The sequence below is a fragment of the Lissotriton vulgaris genome, chromosome 7, assembly GCF_964263255.1.
Source record: "Lissotriton vulgaris chromosome 7, aLisVul1.2, whole genome shotgun sequence".
NCBI classification, from domain to species: domain Eukaryota; kingdom Metazoa; phylum Chordata; class Amphibia; order Caudata; family Salamandridae; genus Lissotriton; species Lissotriton vulgaris.
Window position 1 is genome coordinate 1,037,509,199 of NC_141695.1, and position 18,288 is coordinate 1,037,527,486.

The 18,288-nt window shown below is 44.4% G+C and overlaps 1 protein-coding gene across 1 annotated transcript in view; it reads right to left on the reverse strand.

The window, feature by feature from the left end:
• The window catches only part of LOC147702885 (rho GTPase-activating protein 24-like), a 293,148-nt gene that overhangs the window by 192,267 nt on the left and 82,593 nt on the right, over positions 1 to 18,288 (reverse strand). The window contains exon 3 of the mRNA XM_086928841.1: positions 4,913 to 5,120. Coding sequence (XP_086784967.1) covers positions 4,913 to 5,120 — 208 coding nt within the window. The remainder of the gene's footprint in view (positions 1 to 4,912; positions 5,121 to 18,288) is intronic.

An 18,288-nucleotide genomic window follows, 5' to 3' on the forward strand; every position in this document is an offset into this window, starting at 1 on the left:
TCTACGGTACCCAGTCCCTCCCGGAATCCATACTGGAGGTCGGTAAAGATGTTATTTTCTGCCGCCCAATCCTGTAAACGATCAAGGATTAGGCGACCCGCGACTTTACCCAGTGAATCCAGGAGGGAAATGGGCCTGTAGCAGGTAGGGTTGTTCCTATCCCCTTTTTTAAAAATAGGAAGAAGTATGGAGGTGGACCAGGAATCCAAAAGGCCGGTGCTTAACACAGCCGCCAATAGTTGGGTGATAATTGGAGACCATAAGTCGATGTTAGAGATGAATATATCTAGTGGGACACCGTCCGGGCCAGGGGCCTTTCCAGTTTTTGAGGAGGATAATGCACATATAACCTCCTCCAAGGTAAAAGATAGGTCAATTGGATATACCCCTTTTCTTGGAGACCCAATAACTTGGTTGCATTGTGCCGCACTGTCCGGGGGGAGATCACTAAAGATCTTTGAAAAGTGAGTCACCCACTCGTCCGCGGTCACTGCTACATCCAAGTGTTGATGGGAGTTGGCCTCTAACAAGAAAGGAGATTTTACTACCTGCCAGAACTGTGAGCTGTCCTTTGTATGGCAGCTCTCGTGTAGCTGGGCCCACAGTTTATTCTTGAGCTCTTTTTTGCATCTGGTCTGAGCCAGCTTATAATCAGATCTTAACTTGGCTATTTTTTCCTTGTCTCTAGATGGATTATGGATTTCTTTCTTTAGGGCGGTTAGTGCTTTTCGACATGCTGTGTCGAACCATTTTGGGCCTGAATGGGTACCTAATTTATGGGTACGAACTAGCTCTCTCTGGATAGTTTTGAGGATTTCCCCAAAACTGGAGATAATTTGCTCAGGGGTAGAATCCTCATTAAGGCAGGAGTTTATCCAGGGGAGTGCTTTAGTTACAATTTTAGTTGTTGTTAATTGTGGGTCTACCCGGGACCATTTCACTGTGTAACCGTTAGTTCTATCCATAGTTAAAGCATTTTGGGTCAGTAAGCTCATTCGAGTAGAGTGGGGAACTTTCGTATGTAGCTTTAATACAATACTGTTAGGAAAGTGGTCGCCAGATACTTCTGTTCCTGTGGTAGACTGATGAAGCGTACCCTTCAAAGAATATGAACACAAAATAAAATCTATGGTACTAAAACAGCCCCGACCGTGAAAAGTAGGTTTAAAATCCACGGGGGGGTCTACAAGATCGTTGGCGTACGACAGTTCTAAAAACATTAAACTTTCGTTCAGGGAGTCTCCTACCGCGGAGTGAGTAAAATGTGTCAGTGGGGAATCGTTTTCATCTACGAGGCCACAATCAGTTGTCTTATATTTTGGGCACAATTGAACATTGAAATCGCCTCTCCATATAACGTTACACAATGTAGATGTATGCTTAGCACGTTGTTCACTTATAAACATAGTTATTGCAGACACAGTTTTCGTACATTCTATCTGAGATAGATTATTATAAAAATTAATTAAACTATACGACGTACCATTTTTAAAATTAATCAAAAGAATTTGTCGTACCATTTTTAAAATTAATCAAAAGAATTTGGGTAGGTGCTGGACACTTAACCTATTTAATTTCTTAACCACTACCCACCCTTATCCCCTAAAAAAACAAAAACTCACTTCTAAAAATGTTTATCATTTTAATAAAATATATTTGTTCATTTCCTATTTACATTACACATTTGTATTACAATTTTATATTCATAAAATACTTTAGATTTAAATTTTAAATGTATTACTTAAAATAAATATTTTTATTTTAAATAATTTTTTTTGAAAATTTCACCATGTATCCACTATAAACACAACATAACAATATAACATATATTTACAAATTTTAAAAATTAGAAATTTCAATTTAATTTTTACATTTAAATTCTTAATTTCCTTTTAAAAATGTTTAAAATTGTGAAACACTTATCCTCTATAAAATATAAAGAACACTATTACAATTCCTTACCATACATTTTTACATTTTAATAATAAAGTTTCAAATTTATGAAATGTTTTAAAAAAATTATTAAATATTTTAAATCACTCCCCACCCTTATCCCCTAAAACCCAACATCCCACTCCTAAAATTATTTACACATTTTCGAAAATATATTTTAAAATTTCATATTTACATTTAAAATATTCGAAAATATATTTATAAATTTCATATTTACATTTAAGATTTGTAATAATTTTTTTTTTAAATGTCACATTTCCAATTTAAATTTCAAAAAAATACATTCCAATAAAATGTATATTTTTTAAAACACTCCCCACCTTTATCCCTTATTAACCCAACATCCCGCTTCTAAAATTATTTACAATTTTTCAATAAAATAATTTTAAATTTCACATTTACATTTAAAATGTTCTAGAATATATTTTTAAATGGCATATTTCCATTTAAATTTTATAATAACATTTATATTTAAAATAAAAATACAATTTTCAAATTTAAATTTGACTAAAATACATTACTAATAAATGTATATTTTTTAAAACACTCCCCACCCTTATCCCCTATTAACCTAACATCCCGCTTCTAAAACTAATGACTATTTATTAAATTAAAATTTATTTTTCAAATTTTAATTTATATTTCATTTTACAAAAATATATTTATTAATAAATTCACATTTTTTATCTAAAATTTATATTTATATTACAAAAATTACATTACAATTTTCATTTTTTAAAACACTCCCCACCCTTATCCCCTATAAACCCAACATCCTGCTCCTAAAAAATATCTAACATTTTAAAATAATTAATATTTATTCCTATTATATAAACATGTATATCTATTAAAAATAACATATACATAATACATCATATAACAATATTTTAATATTTTGATAATTACAACATCGATATTTCTTACTTCGACATTATTTACATCGATATTACATACAATGACACAAAACGATATTTTTAACTTCGATATGTAAAACATCGATATTACTTACCTGCGATATTTAGAACTCGATATTTCTGTACCTCGACATTAAAAACTCGATATTTTGACTGTGTATCATTTTTCAGAGAGCATTATAAAAGTTTTAAGTGAATTGGGTTGATAACAATTAAAACACCTTGATTAAAATAGTTGAGGACTTTGACTGTATGCTTATGCAGAGTTCTTTATCGGTGCAATCAAGGCAGACAGTGCAGAGTTCGTTGCCGGGACAGCCAATACAATCAGTGCAGGAAGGTACTTCACGAAGGTTCTGAGATGCTGGCTTAGGTGACGGCTTCCCAGCTCTGCCTTAATTGGAGCGGCTTATGTTCTTTGTTTGAATAGGCTATGCATGATTCCTCAGTGTGTGAAGCTGCTGACGATTCTTGAAGTCTTGGCCTTCGTAAAGTGATTTCTAGTGAGTCAGCAGTAGGTTGTTAGCAGGGCTTCACATTGTGGACTGACGGTAACTATGCGCGGAGGGTGATGGCATTTTTTGTACGGCTAGAGCACAAAATCTTACTAGTCTGCCATTTAATTGTGGAGCTCCTGAGTCAAAGCATACCAGGATTGCTTGCCTCTTTGAGCAGATTGCCCTCTGATTGAAGGGAATTTTTTGCAGCTGTGTCCTTTCCTGCTACATCTCCTTGCAGGTACATAGTAGGTTGACGATATCTCCCTGACCATTTTTGCACAAGCTGCAAGAAATTATGGTTGACTCCCGCATCCACGTTGGAAGGTTCTGAGTGCATGGGAGCAGGCCAAGATGAAGCCTTAAGAATTTTATTTTCCATGGTTTTGAGTATCCCAAGTTAAAGTATTTTTGAGGAGCTAAGATTTTATAGTTGTTTAAAGTCATCCAGGAGTGAGATCTGGTCGAGGAGGCGGTTTTATCCTCCACCAAAGAATGTTGTTTTAAAAATTTCCAGACCAGCTTCTTAAAGACTAAATAATGAATCTGTGTGTTCCAGAGGGCAGAGAGCCCAGTGGCTGCAAAAGATTCCTGTAGATAGATTCTTGCATGGGATGAATCCCTCTGTTGGAGGCCTTGCCATAAGAGCTTGTTTAAAGTGTTTGGGGAAGATGATCTGATCTTATTCCAGCAGATGATATATGCGCCATACCTGGCCAAGTTTGCTTCATTAGGCCAAACTCCAGCCTTATTTGTGCTGTGGAACTGTAGTTTCGGAGGCTGAGCATAATTCTCTTTGCTTTGTCTAGAATTCTCTCCAATAGTTTGGTGTCTGTACCTTGCATTGATTCGCTGCCATAGGTTTTTGTGGGTAGGATTTTAGCCTGTGCTACTTTCAGGAGGGGACTTAGTATTGGACGGGTTAGTTTTGATGTCGCATTTTTAAGGTAATTGCTAGCACCATGCCTTTTCTTCTGATTTCTTCTTGTTGTTGTGCAAAGGATCCTTCTTTGTCTATGTTCCAGTAGGCTCCAGAACAAGGGAAACATCCATGTTAGGCTCCAGAGCACGGGAAACAGCTACTGTGGGCTCCAGAGCATGGGAAACAGCTACTATGGGCTCCAGAGCACCGGAAACAGCTGTAGAACGTTCCAGAGCACTGGAAACAGCAACAGTACACTCCAGGGCATGGGAAACAGCGACAGTGTGCTCCAGACCACAGGGAACAGCCACTGTAGGCTCCAGAGCACGAGAAACAGCCACTGTAGGCTCCGGAGTAAGGGGAACATCCACGGTAGGCTCCAAGGCAGCCTGGGGTTGCCAAACGTTCCTGTGATCTGAGTTGCCTTCATTATTGGAGGACATCCTTTTTTAAATTGCCCACAGACATGAGACAAGTAATAACATCTGGGTGTTTTTTTTGCAATCAGAATAACTTCTAGAACTAGGGGTGCATTAAACATTGATACATAAATCACATGCTATAAATTACCAACCACAGTGTGTTGAATGCTGTGTAAACTCTGTAACACAAAAGCAGTGTCATACCTGTCAAACGTAAACTTTTCACCAGAATCAAACGCTTCCTGTAGCTCTTTCACTAAATGGACTTGACCAGGTTGATGAAAGAGGCCCACCTCGTGTAGGCCCCAACTTCTAATGAAGCTCACGCACTGTTCCACTATCATGGGAGCTACTCGCTCCCCGTGCCGCCTCTCGTAAAGAATCGTGTTCTCGAGCGTCTGTCCAAAGACCCCTGGAATAGAGAAGGAGCCATTAGGAAGTTCCTACAATAATGGTTACTACAGAGGTCAAACCTAACAGGTTTAAGAGCAGCTAAATCCTCTATTCTATTTAAACTAGAATCAAAATAGAGTGGTATGGAAGGAGCACTTTGCGGCAAATTAAGTAAAGATCTTAGGAAGCTAGTCTCCCTCTGGGACAGATGATTTCCAATAACCATTCCCCATATGTATGCGCCATACGTGGCTGCAGAATTCCATAGAGTGAATTGTCAACCTTGATACCCAAGAAGTCAAACTTGTCGACCTTGTTCAGCAAATGTCTCTCCATCCTCAGGCCCCCTCAAAGGACGTCTGTGGACTAAGGATGATATATTTGTTTTTGGAAATATTGGCCTCTGATGTCCCATCAATCACGAAAGCCAGTAAATGTATTCAGTAAATTCTTAAACCCACTGGTTTGTATGATATTAAAAGGGGATCATCTGCAAATAAAAGTGCTGGATTAGCTTGCCATCAAGTTTGGGAGAGTCATGAACAAAGCCATTAAGAGAGTTGATAACATTATTAATATTTAGGGAAAACAGTGTAGGATCTAGAACTCAACTTTGGTGTATGCCTTGTGCAACAAGAATGCTGTTTGTGAGCTCCTTCTGCCTTCCCCACCAAGCTTGTGAAGCTTATTTATGGTGTCGGGTATGTATGATGAGATACTCAGTGGCTTGAGTGTGTCCCACAGGTCCCTAGAGACAAGGTCAAAGGTGGCCAGCAAGTCAACAAATGCCACCAAGAAGTGCTCCTTGTTTATCTTGAGATATTTCCAAGAAATTAGAGCAAATTGGAGTACTTGATCAATAGAACCAACTTTCGGTCTGAATCCAACTTGAAGGGGGGATAGAACCTAAGTCTCATCCATCCACTCCAAAAGTTTGTAATAGCTGTCTAGAAAATATGTTTTGCAGATTGTCCATTTGACTGATAGGTCTATAGTTCCTGGGAAACCCATGTCTCCTTTTTGGAAGAAAGGAATAATTTCCACCCGAAAGTCAGAAACGCTCGCTCTGTAGATTATTCTGCAGGACAGCAAGCTTAAATAGGGAGCCTCCTCAGAGTGATATAGCCTACCAGGAACTTTGTCTGGGCCAGGAGCTTTCTCTACTTGCAAAAAATATATTGTGTTTAATGGATCAGATAATGAAAATACAGGATTTTCAGTAGTAGTGGTCAGAATGGGTAATCAGGACTGTGACTCAGTGGAGAATAAAATAGCATCAGAATGATGATTATGGTGAATATAGGTCCGTAAAAAGTTTTATCCACACTTGTGCTTGTATACTATGTTTGTTGGCAGTGGGCTGTTATGGCTGCCATGTACAATAATGTGAAAAAAGCCTGCATCATCTCTTCTTCTTAAGGCTTCCATGAGGTTAAGTCAATTTGCATATCCCAGTTTCTCTTACTGGTGTCGAGGGCAAGTTTATATAGAAATCTAGCTTCACTGAGACCAGACGGCTTGCAAGATTTAAGACAGAAATCAGAGAAGATTTTGAATTGCAGCATTCACTTATATACCACAGAGACCACCAAGCTGCTAAAGGTGGAAATGCTTTGGCTGCCTTTGTGCATAGGTCCTTTAAGTGTTAAACAAGGAGAAGTGTATCCCAATGATTGCAATTTTAAAACTAGGGCGGTCAATATATGGAGTTAAGATAGCGTTGAAGGTATTAAACATTTGGATGAGAGTATTTGGCTGTGTTTTTTAATCTGTGCCATTTGACTGACCTGTTATTACCAATAGTTGGAAGTGCACAAGTTGGATTATTGGGGTCAGATAGACCACATATCTTCTTCTTACTCATCCCAAGTTGAAGCGCTTTGTGATGGCTATCCACTCTTGGTAGGATCTTAAAGTCAACTAATTTGTGTCCGTGTGATAAGTCCAGAATGAAATAGTCTATTCTACCACTATAGGTCCCTCTCAAGTACGTCTGTGACCAATCTTAATCCGATATATAGTGGCCATTGCAAGCACATAGACTGTTTGATAGAGTCATGGAAGCTAGTTGGATTTTTGCTACCAGCGGGACTTTAATGAGTTTGGTATCTAAGCTTAGAATACCCAGAGCTTCATTCTCTTGCTCTGTGTCATTATCTTGTGGTTTATAAGTTAACATGCTTTGCTAACATAAGTGGAGGTCTATTTTCAATGTTAGTCAGATGCTGATTGTGGTATTTTGAGCATGGTGTAATAGATTGAATTCCGCCTGATGTAATATAATTCTGGAACTGTTATTGTGCTATCTCCAAGGGATTGAATGTGATCATTTGAACTGAAAGGAGATGTGACCAGTATTTCTTCTGGGGTAGTCGCTGCTAATTAATGGAGTCTCAACAAATGTAAGCTATTAATAAACCTAAACAACATATCTACATTTGAAACTCCTCATTTTCACACGTTAAGGAGTAACAGCCTCATTGATCAAGCCGAAATCGGCTCGCAAAGGGCCAGATTCTGAGAATCTGGCCCTTTGCGAGCACTATTTTTGCATTTGGGATTCATCATCCCAAATGCAAAAATCGGTAATAGCGATTTCGCTATTTTGCGAGGAATAACATTTAAGGAATCTCTATTTGAGATTCCTTAAATGCAATTCATCATCCATTTAAAATTTGCGAATTCGCAATTTCGGCCTGCTATTTACCGCGAGGTCAAACCCCGTGGTAAATAGCGAAAACTCAGAAAAATGCTTTTAAAAGCATTTTTCTGAGTTGCATGTTGCACACACACATGTCCTTTGGACATGTGTGTGCGCAACATCTGTTTAAATTAGCATTTAAGGGGTGCTACAGGGTGTCCTCTGGACACCCCTGGCACCCTTTAAATTGCTATCTTATTTGCGATTAGCTAATCCCCATTCATTCCTATGGGCCTTTTGGCCCATAGGAATGAATGGGGAGTTATTCCTTATTTGCGATTAGCAATTTGCTAATCGCAAATAAGGAATCTGTAGGAATCGCAAACATTTTTGCTATTCTTACATGAATCCCGTTTTGCGAGTCTGTAATAGCGATTCCTTATGATTTGCTATTTCAGACTCGCAAAACCTCCCTATGATGAATCAGGCTGTAAGAACCTAGACTTTAAGAGACCTCAACATCTAGTAATGAAGCTCAGCAGCAGCATCTTGGGAAAGTTATGCCCAGCTACCACAGGAAGAGATCATAGTTAGCCCACAGGAGGAGAATTCAGATTTCATTGGGGGACCTAAAAGTACTAGATACACAGAAGGATTGGAGCTGTGCTTGACGTGTACCGTAGGTGTTTTTTTCCCCCTACCGTTACTCCGACAGGTATCGCCAGCGTGTGGCATGCCCCGAGTTCTGGATTACTTTTACTGCATTTAATCCTCCTTGGCAGCTGTTATTTTAGATTGGGCTGTGGATCCTGATTTAGATTTGGTTGTGTGTTGACTCTATTGGTGTCCATTTTGAATTGGGTGTCGTATCAATTTAATGACATGCTAACGGCGGCTATTAAGTCTTGTGTTGCATCGCCCTAAGTGTTAAAGGAACTTGAACGTGATTTACTAACGAGCAACAAAATGATATAGATCAGAGCACTGCTTGTTCGGACATACTTTGAAGTCGATGTTAAATAGGAACACTGTTTTTTGGGGGGTGAGGCATTGTACTTTCGTAATTAATTACATTGCACATGTGAAAAGGTCATTTGTGGAAAGGGGTCAGTTCTATTGAATGAATACCAGAAGAACATTTTGGACATGTATTGTTGTTTAACTTTTCTGCTACAGGTGCTCTCGGGTATCTATTTGAGTGCCAGTGAAAAGGAGTCGGGGATCACATATGAAACGGAAGAAGGGTGTTTGTGTTTGCGTTTGTGAGCGTATTCTGCAAAGAAAGCTTACCGCCCGATTCATGAACCGAAATAGCGCTCGCAAGGGGCCGGATTCTGAGAATCCGGCCCTTTGCGAGAGCGATTTTTGCATTTGGGATTCAGCATCCCAAATGCAAAAATCGCTAATTGCGATGTCGCAAATGTGCGAGGAATTACATTTAAGCCGCCCGATTCATGAACCGAAATAGCGCTCGCAAGGGGCCGGATTCTGAGAATCCGGCCCTTTGCGAGAGCGATTTTTGCATTTGGGATTCAGCATCCCAAATGCAAAAATCGCTAATTGCGATGTCGCAAATGTGCGAGGAATTACATTTAAGGAATCTCTATTAGAGATTCCTTAAATGCAATTCAACATCCAATTCAAAATTGCGAATTCGCAATTTCTTGCCGCAATTTAACGCAAGGTCAGACCTCGCGGTAAATTGCGAAAACTCAGAAAAATGCATTTAAAAGCATTTTTCTGAGTTGCATGTTACACACACACATGTCCTTTGGACATGTGTGTGTGCAACACCTGTGTGAAATGTCATTTGAGGGGTGCTATAGGGTGTCCTGTGGACACCCCTGGCACCCTTCAAATCGCAATCTTATTTGCGATTAGCTAATTGCTAATCGCAAATAAGGAATACTCCCCATTCATTCCTATGGGCCTTTTGGCCCATAGGAATGAATGGCGAGTTATTCCTTATTTGCGATTAGCAATTTGCTAATCGCAAATAAGGAATCAGTAGGAATCGCATTTTATTATGCGATTCCTACATGATTACCGTTTTGCGAGTCCTTAATAGCGAATCGCTATGATTCGCTATTAGGGGCTCTCAAAACGGCCCGTTGATGAATCAGGCTGTAAGTGTTTTCGGCTTAAGATTGATAGTTCTCTTGCTTAGGCGTCATGCAGAATGTAACTGCTCCTCCTTTCTTTCTTTCCTAACCTGGCGATCCTGAGATACCGTGGCAGCGGTGGAAGGTTTTTTAACATTATGCCAGGGTGTGTTGTGCTTCGCTAAGATTGAAGAGGAAAATGTCGCTGCTCCTTCATTGTCTCAGTCCTGAAGGGCAGGACGTTTTTGAACATCTGCCAGATCTCGCCTCAGATGATGCTAACAGTCTAAATGAATATGAAATGGGAGGAGAGTGCCAAGGATAGGGGAGCTGTCTGTTGAGTATATTACCGCAAGAAGAAAACTGGCATCCACTTGCAATTTTGGTGCAGCAACTGACGAGGATCGGTTTATATTGGGCTGTGCTCTGGACAAAGCTGGGAAGCCATTTGGCAGAAAGATAATCCCTCACTAAGTGAAATCATTACCATGACGTAATCATGTGAGTCTTCACAAGCATGTGTAGAAGTGATGCAGAGAAATACCAGGAAAACCCGGATCATGAAAGTGTGCATGTAGTGAAAACCGGCATAGGGCCAACTTTAGGTGGATGACAAGAATAAAAAGGGTGCAAAGAAATCTCAAGAAAAATGTTTTAGTTGCGGTAATATGGGTCATATGGGTCATATGGCCAAATTCAAAGAATGCCCTGGGTGGAAAGCTACTTGTAGGACTTGTGGAAGGAAAGGCCAATATACATCCAGTTATAGATCCATGAGAAACATTAATAAGGTAAGAGAGGTAATGTGTGACTCTGATCAGAAATGTGATGAGGTAGTATTGAAAATCAAAGACAAGACAAACAAAGGGCCCTTTGAGGTGATACGGATAATATATTGGCTTTTAAAATGTTATTTTATTTGGGTGCAAAAGTAACGTTGATATTAAAAACATTTGTGGAAGGAAATTTGAAATAAAGTGTGAAACTGTTAAAACTGGGTATATGGCTGAAAGAATTTTGGGGGAGACCAATCAAGCTGTTGGGATACTTTTGGGGCACACACATATAAATGAATTGTTTTGCAAGAAAGGCATCGATTCAATCCCAAGTAGAATATGGGGATGAGTATTGGCACTACAAGAGTTTGATTTTGTTATATCGTGTTTACCAGGCGCAATGAATACAGTGGCTGACTGTTGTTCAAGGTTGTGCTTGGAGGAGACATGTGATAGTGGTTTGGGCAGAGAGATTTTGGAACAAATGCTTTTGGTGATCAGAGTGTGAAAGTGTGATTATTTGTGGGTGGCATTGTTTGTGAAGATGAATGGAGAAAGGAGCTGGAAGGTGTTAAGGATTTGCTGGAAGTTTTAAGTAGTTTATAGGCTGAAGGAGGGTTGGACGGTGAAGGACAAAGGCCATGCTGATATGAGAGGGTTTTGACATGTAAGAGATAAACTTTACTTAGAAAATGGTTTAGTCATGAGGGGAGTAGATTAGTGCCACCTGTTAGTGTTAGTGTTCTCATGAGCATCATCCAGAAATATCTAAAACAAAGGAAACAGTCCGGGAGGGTTATTGGTGACCTGGATGGATCTTTTGAAGTGAGGGGTTGTGTAAAGTGATAAGATCTTGAAATGTAGGATGTAACCAATGGTGATGAGGTAATTGGTGTCTGGTCCATGGATGTCACAAAAGGGTCCAAGACAGGGCGACAGTCAGGGCAGCAGTCCTTCGTAGCCGTCGGAAAGGGGAAGCCTCACACGAAAAACCTTCAGTCCACATTCGACATGCCGGGGTCGATGAAGTGGGGGCCCTCTTCCAGAATTTCCTCACGAAGCTCCTCACAATCTTTGGGCTTGGACCTGTACCACTGAAGTCGCCCCACGATGGGCGCCAGTTGAAGAACCAGGCTTTTAGAACCCAGCGGAGCTAGGGGCACGCCCATAGTCTTCGAATTAACCTGCCTTGGTATACAGAAACACAGAATACTTCTGGGTGGCGTCAGAAACCAAGTTTATTAGCTGCAGCCAGTAACAGTGATCCTAAAAATACAGCATGGCATATTCTCAGGAGACTGCTCAAATTTGTAGAGCAAGACATCGCCTTTTATACACAATATTCACATTTAGAACGTACACCCACTGTGCAAAAATCTAACCAATGGGGTACATTCTCAAACAAAGTATCACGTGACGAAAAGCTCAGTTTGCAATATCCCAACCCAAAGTTAATTATTGGGGATGTCCCAAATGAAATCTCCACAAGCCGGAGAAACCCATAATTGAAAGGCACAATGCATGTAATAAAGAGCATAGAAAAGGAAACAATGACTGATAGTAAGCAAGATAAGGCATATGTTAGGAGACTAAAAGTTAACGATGTCCTGAACAGTGATTGGCAATCTCAGACAACGATCAAACCAGGGAAATAGGCTTAGCAGGGTCAGTTTCAGGTAAAGGAATCAGATCCTTGCAATTCACCTCGGAGTCAAGAAAGACCCTGTTAATGTATGCCAATACGTGACGGCTAGGCCGCTTCGTTCGTTCGACCACATTCGTCGGCCTGCGTGATGGCAATACAAAATGGAGACTCAAACAAAATGGAACCCATGTTCGAGACGAAGTCTACAAATACGTAATGAACTCGCTAGTTAACGTGACAAATTTACTCCATATTAGCCGAACTCACTAAATACGGTTCGACATCACCAAAATCGTGACGGAACCATAACCTTACGAGACAAGGTCCGTTTTCACAGAACCACACACCTGACCCCGAAATTGTGAGCGCTGAGCCTGCACCGCGCTCTGGAAGACGTCGGAGGACTTCCCGGCCTAGTGGAGCTGGCTCCGGGAGTAAAGGGGGCTCATCTGGCCATCAGACGGACGTCTGCAGAGGGGGAGGTGGCCAATCACTTATCCTCATGCTCTGGGGGTGCATCTAAAGGAACTGTGCAGGGCAGCCCGAGGCAGGAGCGGCCTGTAGAGCCCTGGTAGTAGGCAGTCTGGTGGTTCGCCACGTGGTTCGGCCTAACACTGCTCGCACGGGGGCTTATCGGCAGTGGTGGACTTGACACCCGGTGGTACCCGACCTGGACCCTGGCAAGCGAACCGGGGTGGAGAGCACGGAACACCCCTAACCGGTTGTGACGACTCCTCCCGGACCGACATTGAGGCCCCGAGTAAAGAACGTAGGGGGGCAGGGGAGTGCAATTAGCGGGCCGCATTGTCGGTGGTCGGTACAGGGCCACCCCAGGAGGAAGCGGGGGCATTGGGCGGACGTAGTGACCCTTCCCAAGAAATAGCTTTGGGGTGCGTGCCGGCAATCATAGCGTCCAACAGGACGAAAAAGGATAAGCCTGGGAAAGATGGGATCCCGAAAGGAGCGGCGTAGTCCGCCTCGCCTATCCCCGACAAATCCCCCAAAAGGGTGAGAATGAAGTACCCGCGACCGAGGCCTTTATGATTGAATTTTTCGCGGCCATTAAAGAAGACATATCGGAGCTGCGCTCACAACTGGCCTCGGACCTGCGCGAAGTGAGGAGAGATGTGGACGGTGTGGGGGAACGGGTCGCGACGCTAGAAGAACACGATGTGGGAACAGCAGAGGTCATTCACCGTCTTCAACAAATGTGATTCGCCTGACGGAGCAAAACCTTGACCTGCCGGCCCATACCGAGGACTTGGAGAATAGGTCAAGTCGCAACAATATCCGCATTCGCTCAGTGCCCTGGAAAGGAGAGGGGCGGACTTGAGGGAGTACATCGAGGCGCTATTCAAGCACATCCTTGAGGAGGAGGACATCCAGACCATACGAATCGACCGAGTGCACCGTGTTGGATTGCCGCGAGGACCCCAAGCACCACCCCGACATTCTGGTGTGTGTACATGATTTCCAGCTGAAGGAAAGGATCCTTTGGAAAGCACGAGATCTGGCTCTCCTCCAATTCCGGGATCATCGCCCCCTGTTGTATCAGGATTTAGCGGCTTCTACACTGCAAAAGCACAGGGACTTTAAGCCTGTTACCACATACCTACAGGAGCAAAAAGTGCCCTACTCCTGGGGGCACCCCTTCCGTCTCATCTTCCGTTGGCAAAACAAGTTGGTTCAGGTGCGTTCATTGGAGGTGGCAATGGATCTCCTGGGCTTGAAGCGCTGGACACGGCATCCAGGGACAGCGGCTCAACTGGCAGACCACGACGGAGCTCCGCAGAGTGGCAGAGAGTGGGCAAGCCCATGCAGGTGGGGGACCGGACCTGTCGGCAAGGATGCAAGAGCGGGGTGCAGCGGTCGCTTTTGTGGCCAAGGTCACTGACGTAGCAACAGATCACGGTGAGGCAGCCTCATGAAACCGAGAGGGCCATATGCAGGCGCCGGAGGGGGCCACCACTATGAGGTAACACTTGTGCTTTCTCTCCATGATCGTGAGGGTGCCCGACGACACGAACTGGAAGAAAAGTGACTGGTGCCATGTCCCCCTGTCCTTAAGACTTCTCCTTTTTTTTCTGAGTACTGTGTTTTTCTTCTAGGGGTGTTGGAGGGGTGGGAGGGGTGGGTTAGGGTGGGTAGTGGTGGTAGCAGGGGCATGCTCGTAGATCGGCTTCAGGGGTTCTTACGAGCAGGGTGATTCGGCGGAGGGAAGGAGGGCAGTTCACGGCGGGGAGGTCCTGCGAAGCGGGTTGGTCCTGACATGAGCGGGTGGTTGCATGCTACACTCGGGTCCTGGCGGGGAGCTGGGGATGGGGGAATCATTAACTCGGCCGCTCACCATGGTGGGCTGGGGCAGACGGCCTTTGTGGAGCTGTATCGTAGGAACTTCCAATGCTGCCTCTAACCTTAGGAACATGGAATGGTAAAGGGCTGAATTCTCCCCAGAAGCGCCAAAAGATCTGGAAATATATCATTGATCATCATCTAGATATAGTGGGCCTTCAGGAGACCCATCTGACTAAAATGGAGGACTCACGCCTTAAGCACAAAGGTTCCCATTAATCTATAGATCCTCTGCCGCCACGAAACAGAGGGGGGTGGCCTTTATGTTCCGCTCGACCCTACAATTCCAACCCCTGGGTGTACAGAGTGATAGGGAGGGTCGCTGGATCATGGTGAAGGGCCTCTTGCGGGGTAGACTCTGCACATTTCTTGTGCTGTACGCACCTAACACTGGGCAAAATACCTTTCTACATACCCTGCTGAGGACCGTTGTTGATTTTGTGGAGGGGACGCTGATCGTCATGGGGGACTTTAATTTGGTGTGGCAGAAAGACCTAGATAGCACGCACTCACAGAGGTCAGACATGGGCACGTTCTCCCCCGACACACAACAACAGATTTCTGACTTGGGCCTTTTTGATGCTTGGAGCTTCCTATATCCCCAATCCAGAGATTTCCCCTTCTTCTCCCACGTCCACCGCTCCTATTCCCGAATTGACCACTTATTCCTGAGCCAATCCCTTCAGGGGGATCTATGGGAGGCCAAGATCTTCCCACTATCTGTTTCTGATCATAGCCTACTCGCAGTGGTTCTCTAGTAGGGTGTGAAGAGTGAGGATAGTTCCAGGTGGTATTTCCCAGCTTCCCTGGTTCGGGGCAAACCCTCTTGTACCAAACTGCGAGGCCTTATCACCGAGTTTTTTGCACTCAATGATCAAGGGGACACCTCGGTCTTCACCACATGGGATGCCTTCAAGGCGTGCCTTCGTGGGCATTGAATAGCACTGAACGCTGCTCTTAATCGGCAGCACGGTCGGGAGGGAGAGTAACTAGAGGAGGAGCTCTCCTCCTTAAAAAAGGCGCCTAAGGAGAACCCCTCCAGATTGGGACTAAGGCAGCTAACGGCCGTCAGAGGCAGACTCCGAGCCCACTATATTATGAGGGCCTAATATACCCTGCTAAAACTGCGGCGCCTCTCTTACTTCCAGGGCAACAAGGTGGGGAGACACCTTGCCAGTCAGCTATGGGACAAAAGGGAGCAGGAGTACGTAGGGGAATTCAAGATGCACAGGGAGGAGTGACGCATCAAGACGAGGTGATGGCTGAGCTATTTGGGACCCTCTACAAGACCCTTTATACAGGGATCACCTAGACGCTACCGCTCAAGCCGAATACCTACAAGGACTAACACTGCCCCAGGTCTCAGCGGAATGGAATGAGGCACTCTCTGCCCCCTTCTCTAGGGAAGACGTGCTGGCTGCCATTAAAGCTCTAAAGCCCCACAAGGCTCCAGGGGCTGATGGGTATACGGCCATCTTCTATAAAACCGTCGCCTCTGAACTATGCCCATACCTAGTCCAGCTGTTTAACAGCATGGCGGAAGAGGGCGAGACCTCCTGCACAATGGCAGAGGCACTTATATCCATCATTCTCAAACACGGTAAAGACCCTAGTAAATGCACTTCCTATAGGCCGATTGCCCTCCTGAATTTAGATGCGAAGCTCTACTCCTCCATCATCGCCCAGCGGCTCAATGACCTGATGCCGGCCCTTATAGATCCCAATCAGTCAGGGTTCATCAAAGGTCGCCAGACCCATGATAACACAAGGCGGGTGGTACACCTAATTGAGAAAGCCAATAAGTTTAAAATTCCAGGGGTTCGGCTGCGCCTGGATGCCGAGAAGGCATTCGACAGGGTGGACTGGGGATTCCTGTTCCGCACGCTGGCCGCCTTCGGCTTCTCATCCAAATTTATAACAATGATCCGGCCAAATTACCTCTCCCCCCGATCCCGAGTAGCAGTGAATGGTCAGTTATCTCCCTTTTTTGAGCATTCCAGGGGCACAAGGCAGGGATGTCCTCTGTCACCGCTGCTTTTTGCCCTTAGCATTGAACCACTGGCAATAGCGGTGAGAGCAAACCCCGACATCCGTGGACTGCCTTTCACTGGGGAGTCCCACAAGATTACTCTCTTTGCAGACGATGTACTCCTCTGCCTCTCTGAGCCGGCCCACTCTCTTCCCTATGTGCAAGCCACACTGGAGCGCTATGAAGCGGTGGCGGGGTTCAAAATTAACTACGACAAATCTTATGTCCTCAACCTCACGATTCCCCAGTCGGAACTTCCCTTAAGCCGTTAACTCCTCTGCCGTGGACAGATTCCTCTATTCAATACCTGGGGATCCACCTGACCCCCACGCTGGAGAAACTGTACTCTGCTAACTTCCCTCCACTCCTTGCTAGGATCCAGTCCGACCTGGCCCGATGGAAACCCATGTTCATTTCCTGGCTAGGGAGGATCCACGCGATTAAAATGACCCTCCTCCCCAAGCTCCTATACCTGTTCCAGGCCCTTCCTATAGATCTTGACGGAGACTTCTTCAGGCGAGTGAAGTCCATGATGCTGCGTTTCGTCTGGCAGGGAGGCCGGGCACGCTTCTCCTTCGCTGTCTTACGCAAACCAAGGAAAGAGGGAGGAGTGGGGCTACCTGACATTCATTTGTATTATAAAGCTGCACAACTCCGTATACTAGTTGAGTGGTCACAACAAGAATCAGAAAAACACTGGCTTCATATGGATTGGTTAGGAGCGTGGCTGGGAGGACGATTTGGGACGTGTGGCGGCCCAAGTGCGATAGACCTAAGAATGCATGTGTCAGTACCCCCACTAGCACCACCCTGAAGGTTTGGGACTCTGTCTCTAAAGATGACAGGTGGACCACCTTCCCCTCCCCCTTCATGCCCATACACTTCAACCCCGCCTTCCCCCCAGCGTCACTCAAGGGCTTGGAAGGAAGGAGGTTGCCTAGCACTCACACACCTATTCCACAATTTTGACCCGCTCACCTTTGAAAACTGTAGGAGGGATTACGGTGTGCTGGAGAGTGAGCGATATCATCACGCTCAACTGCTGCACTGGGCGCTCTCCCCCCAGGTGAGGGAGGCGGCAACTCGACCCCTCACGAAGTTCGAGGCCTTCTTGACCAGGACTTCTTCCATGAAAGGGGCCATCACTTTCATCTATGGGCTACTCCTTACCACTACAGTTTCCCCTAGGCCCCGGTATATGAATATGTGGGAAGGGATCCTCCAACAGGGCATCTCCGACGCCGAGTGGACTCCCCTATGGCCCGATATTGCCAAGTTTAATCACTCAGTGGAGCTTAGGGAGGCACATATGAAGACCATGATGGACTGGTACGTACACCACGCCAAGCTGGAACAGATTTTCCCGGGCACCTCCGAAAGATGTTGGAGGGGATGTGGGCCCTTAGGGGACTTCCAGCACATTTAGTGGGACTGCCCCATTATCCGGCCGTTCTGGGAGGAAATTCTAGCCCAAATTAAGGAAAAGTTGGGATACCCTATTCCTACCTCGATGGCTTCCACTCTGTTGGGTCTCCGTGATCCTGATCTCGAACACCAGACCAGGGCAGACAAGAGGATCATGTGGCTCAGCATTGGCGCGGCCAAAATTACTCTGGCTACAGAGTGGAAGAAGAAAGAGGCT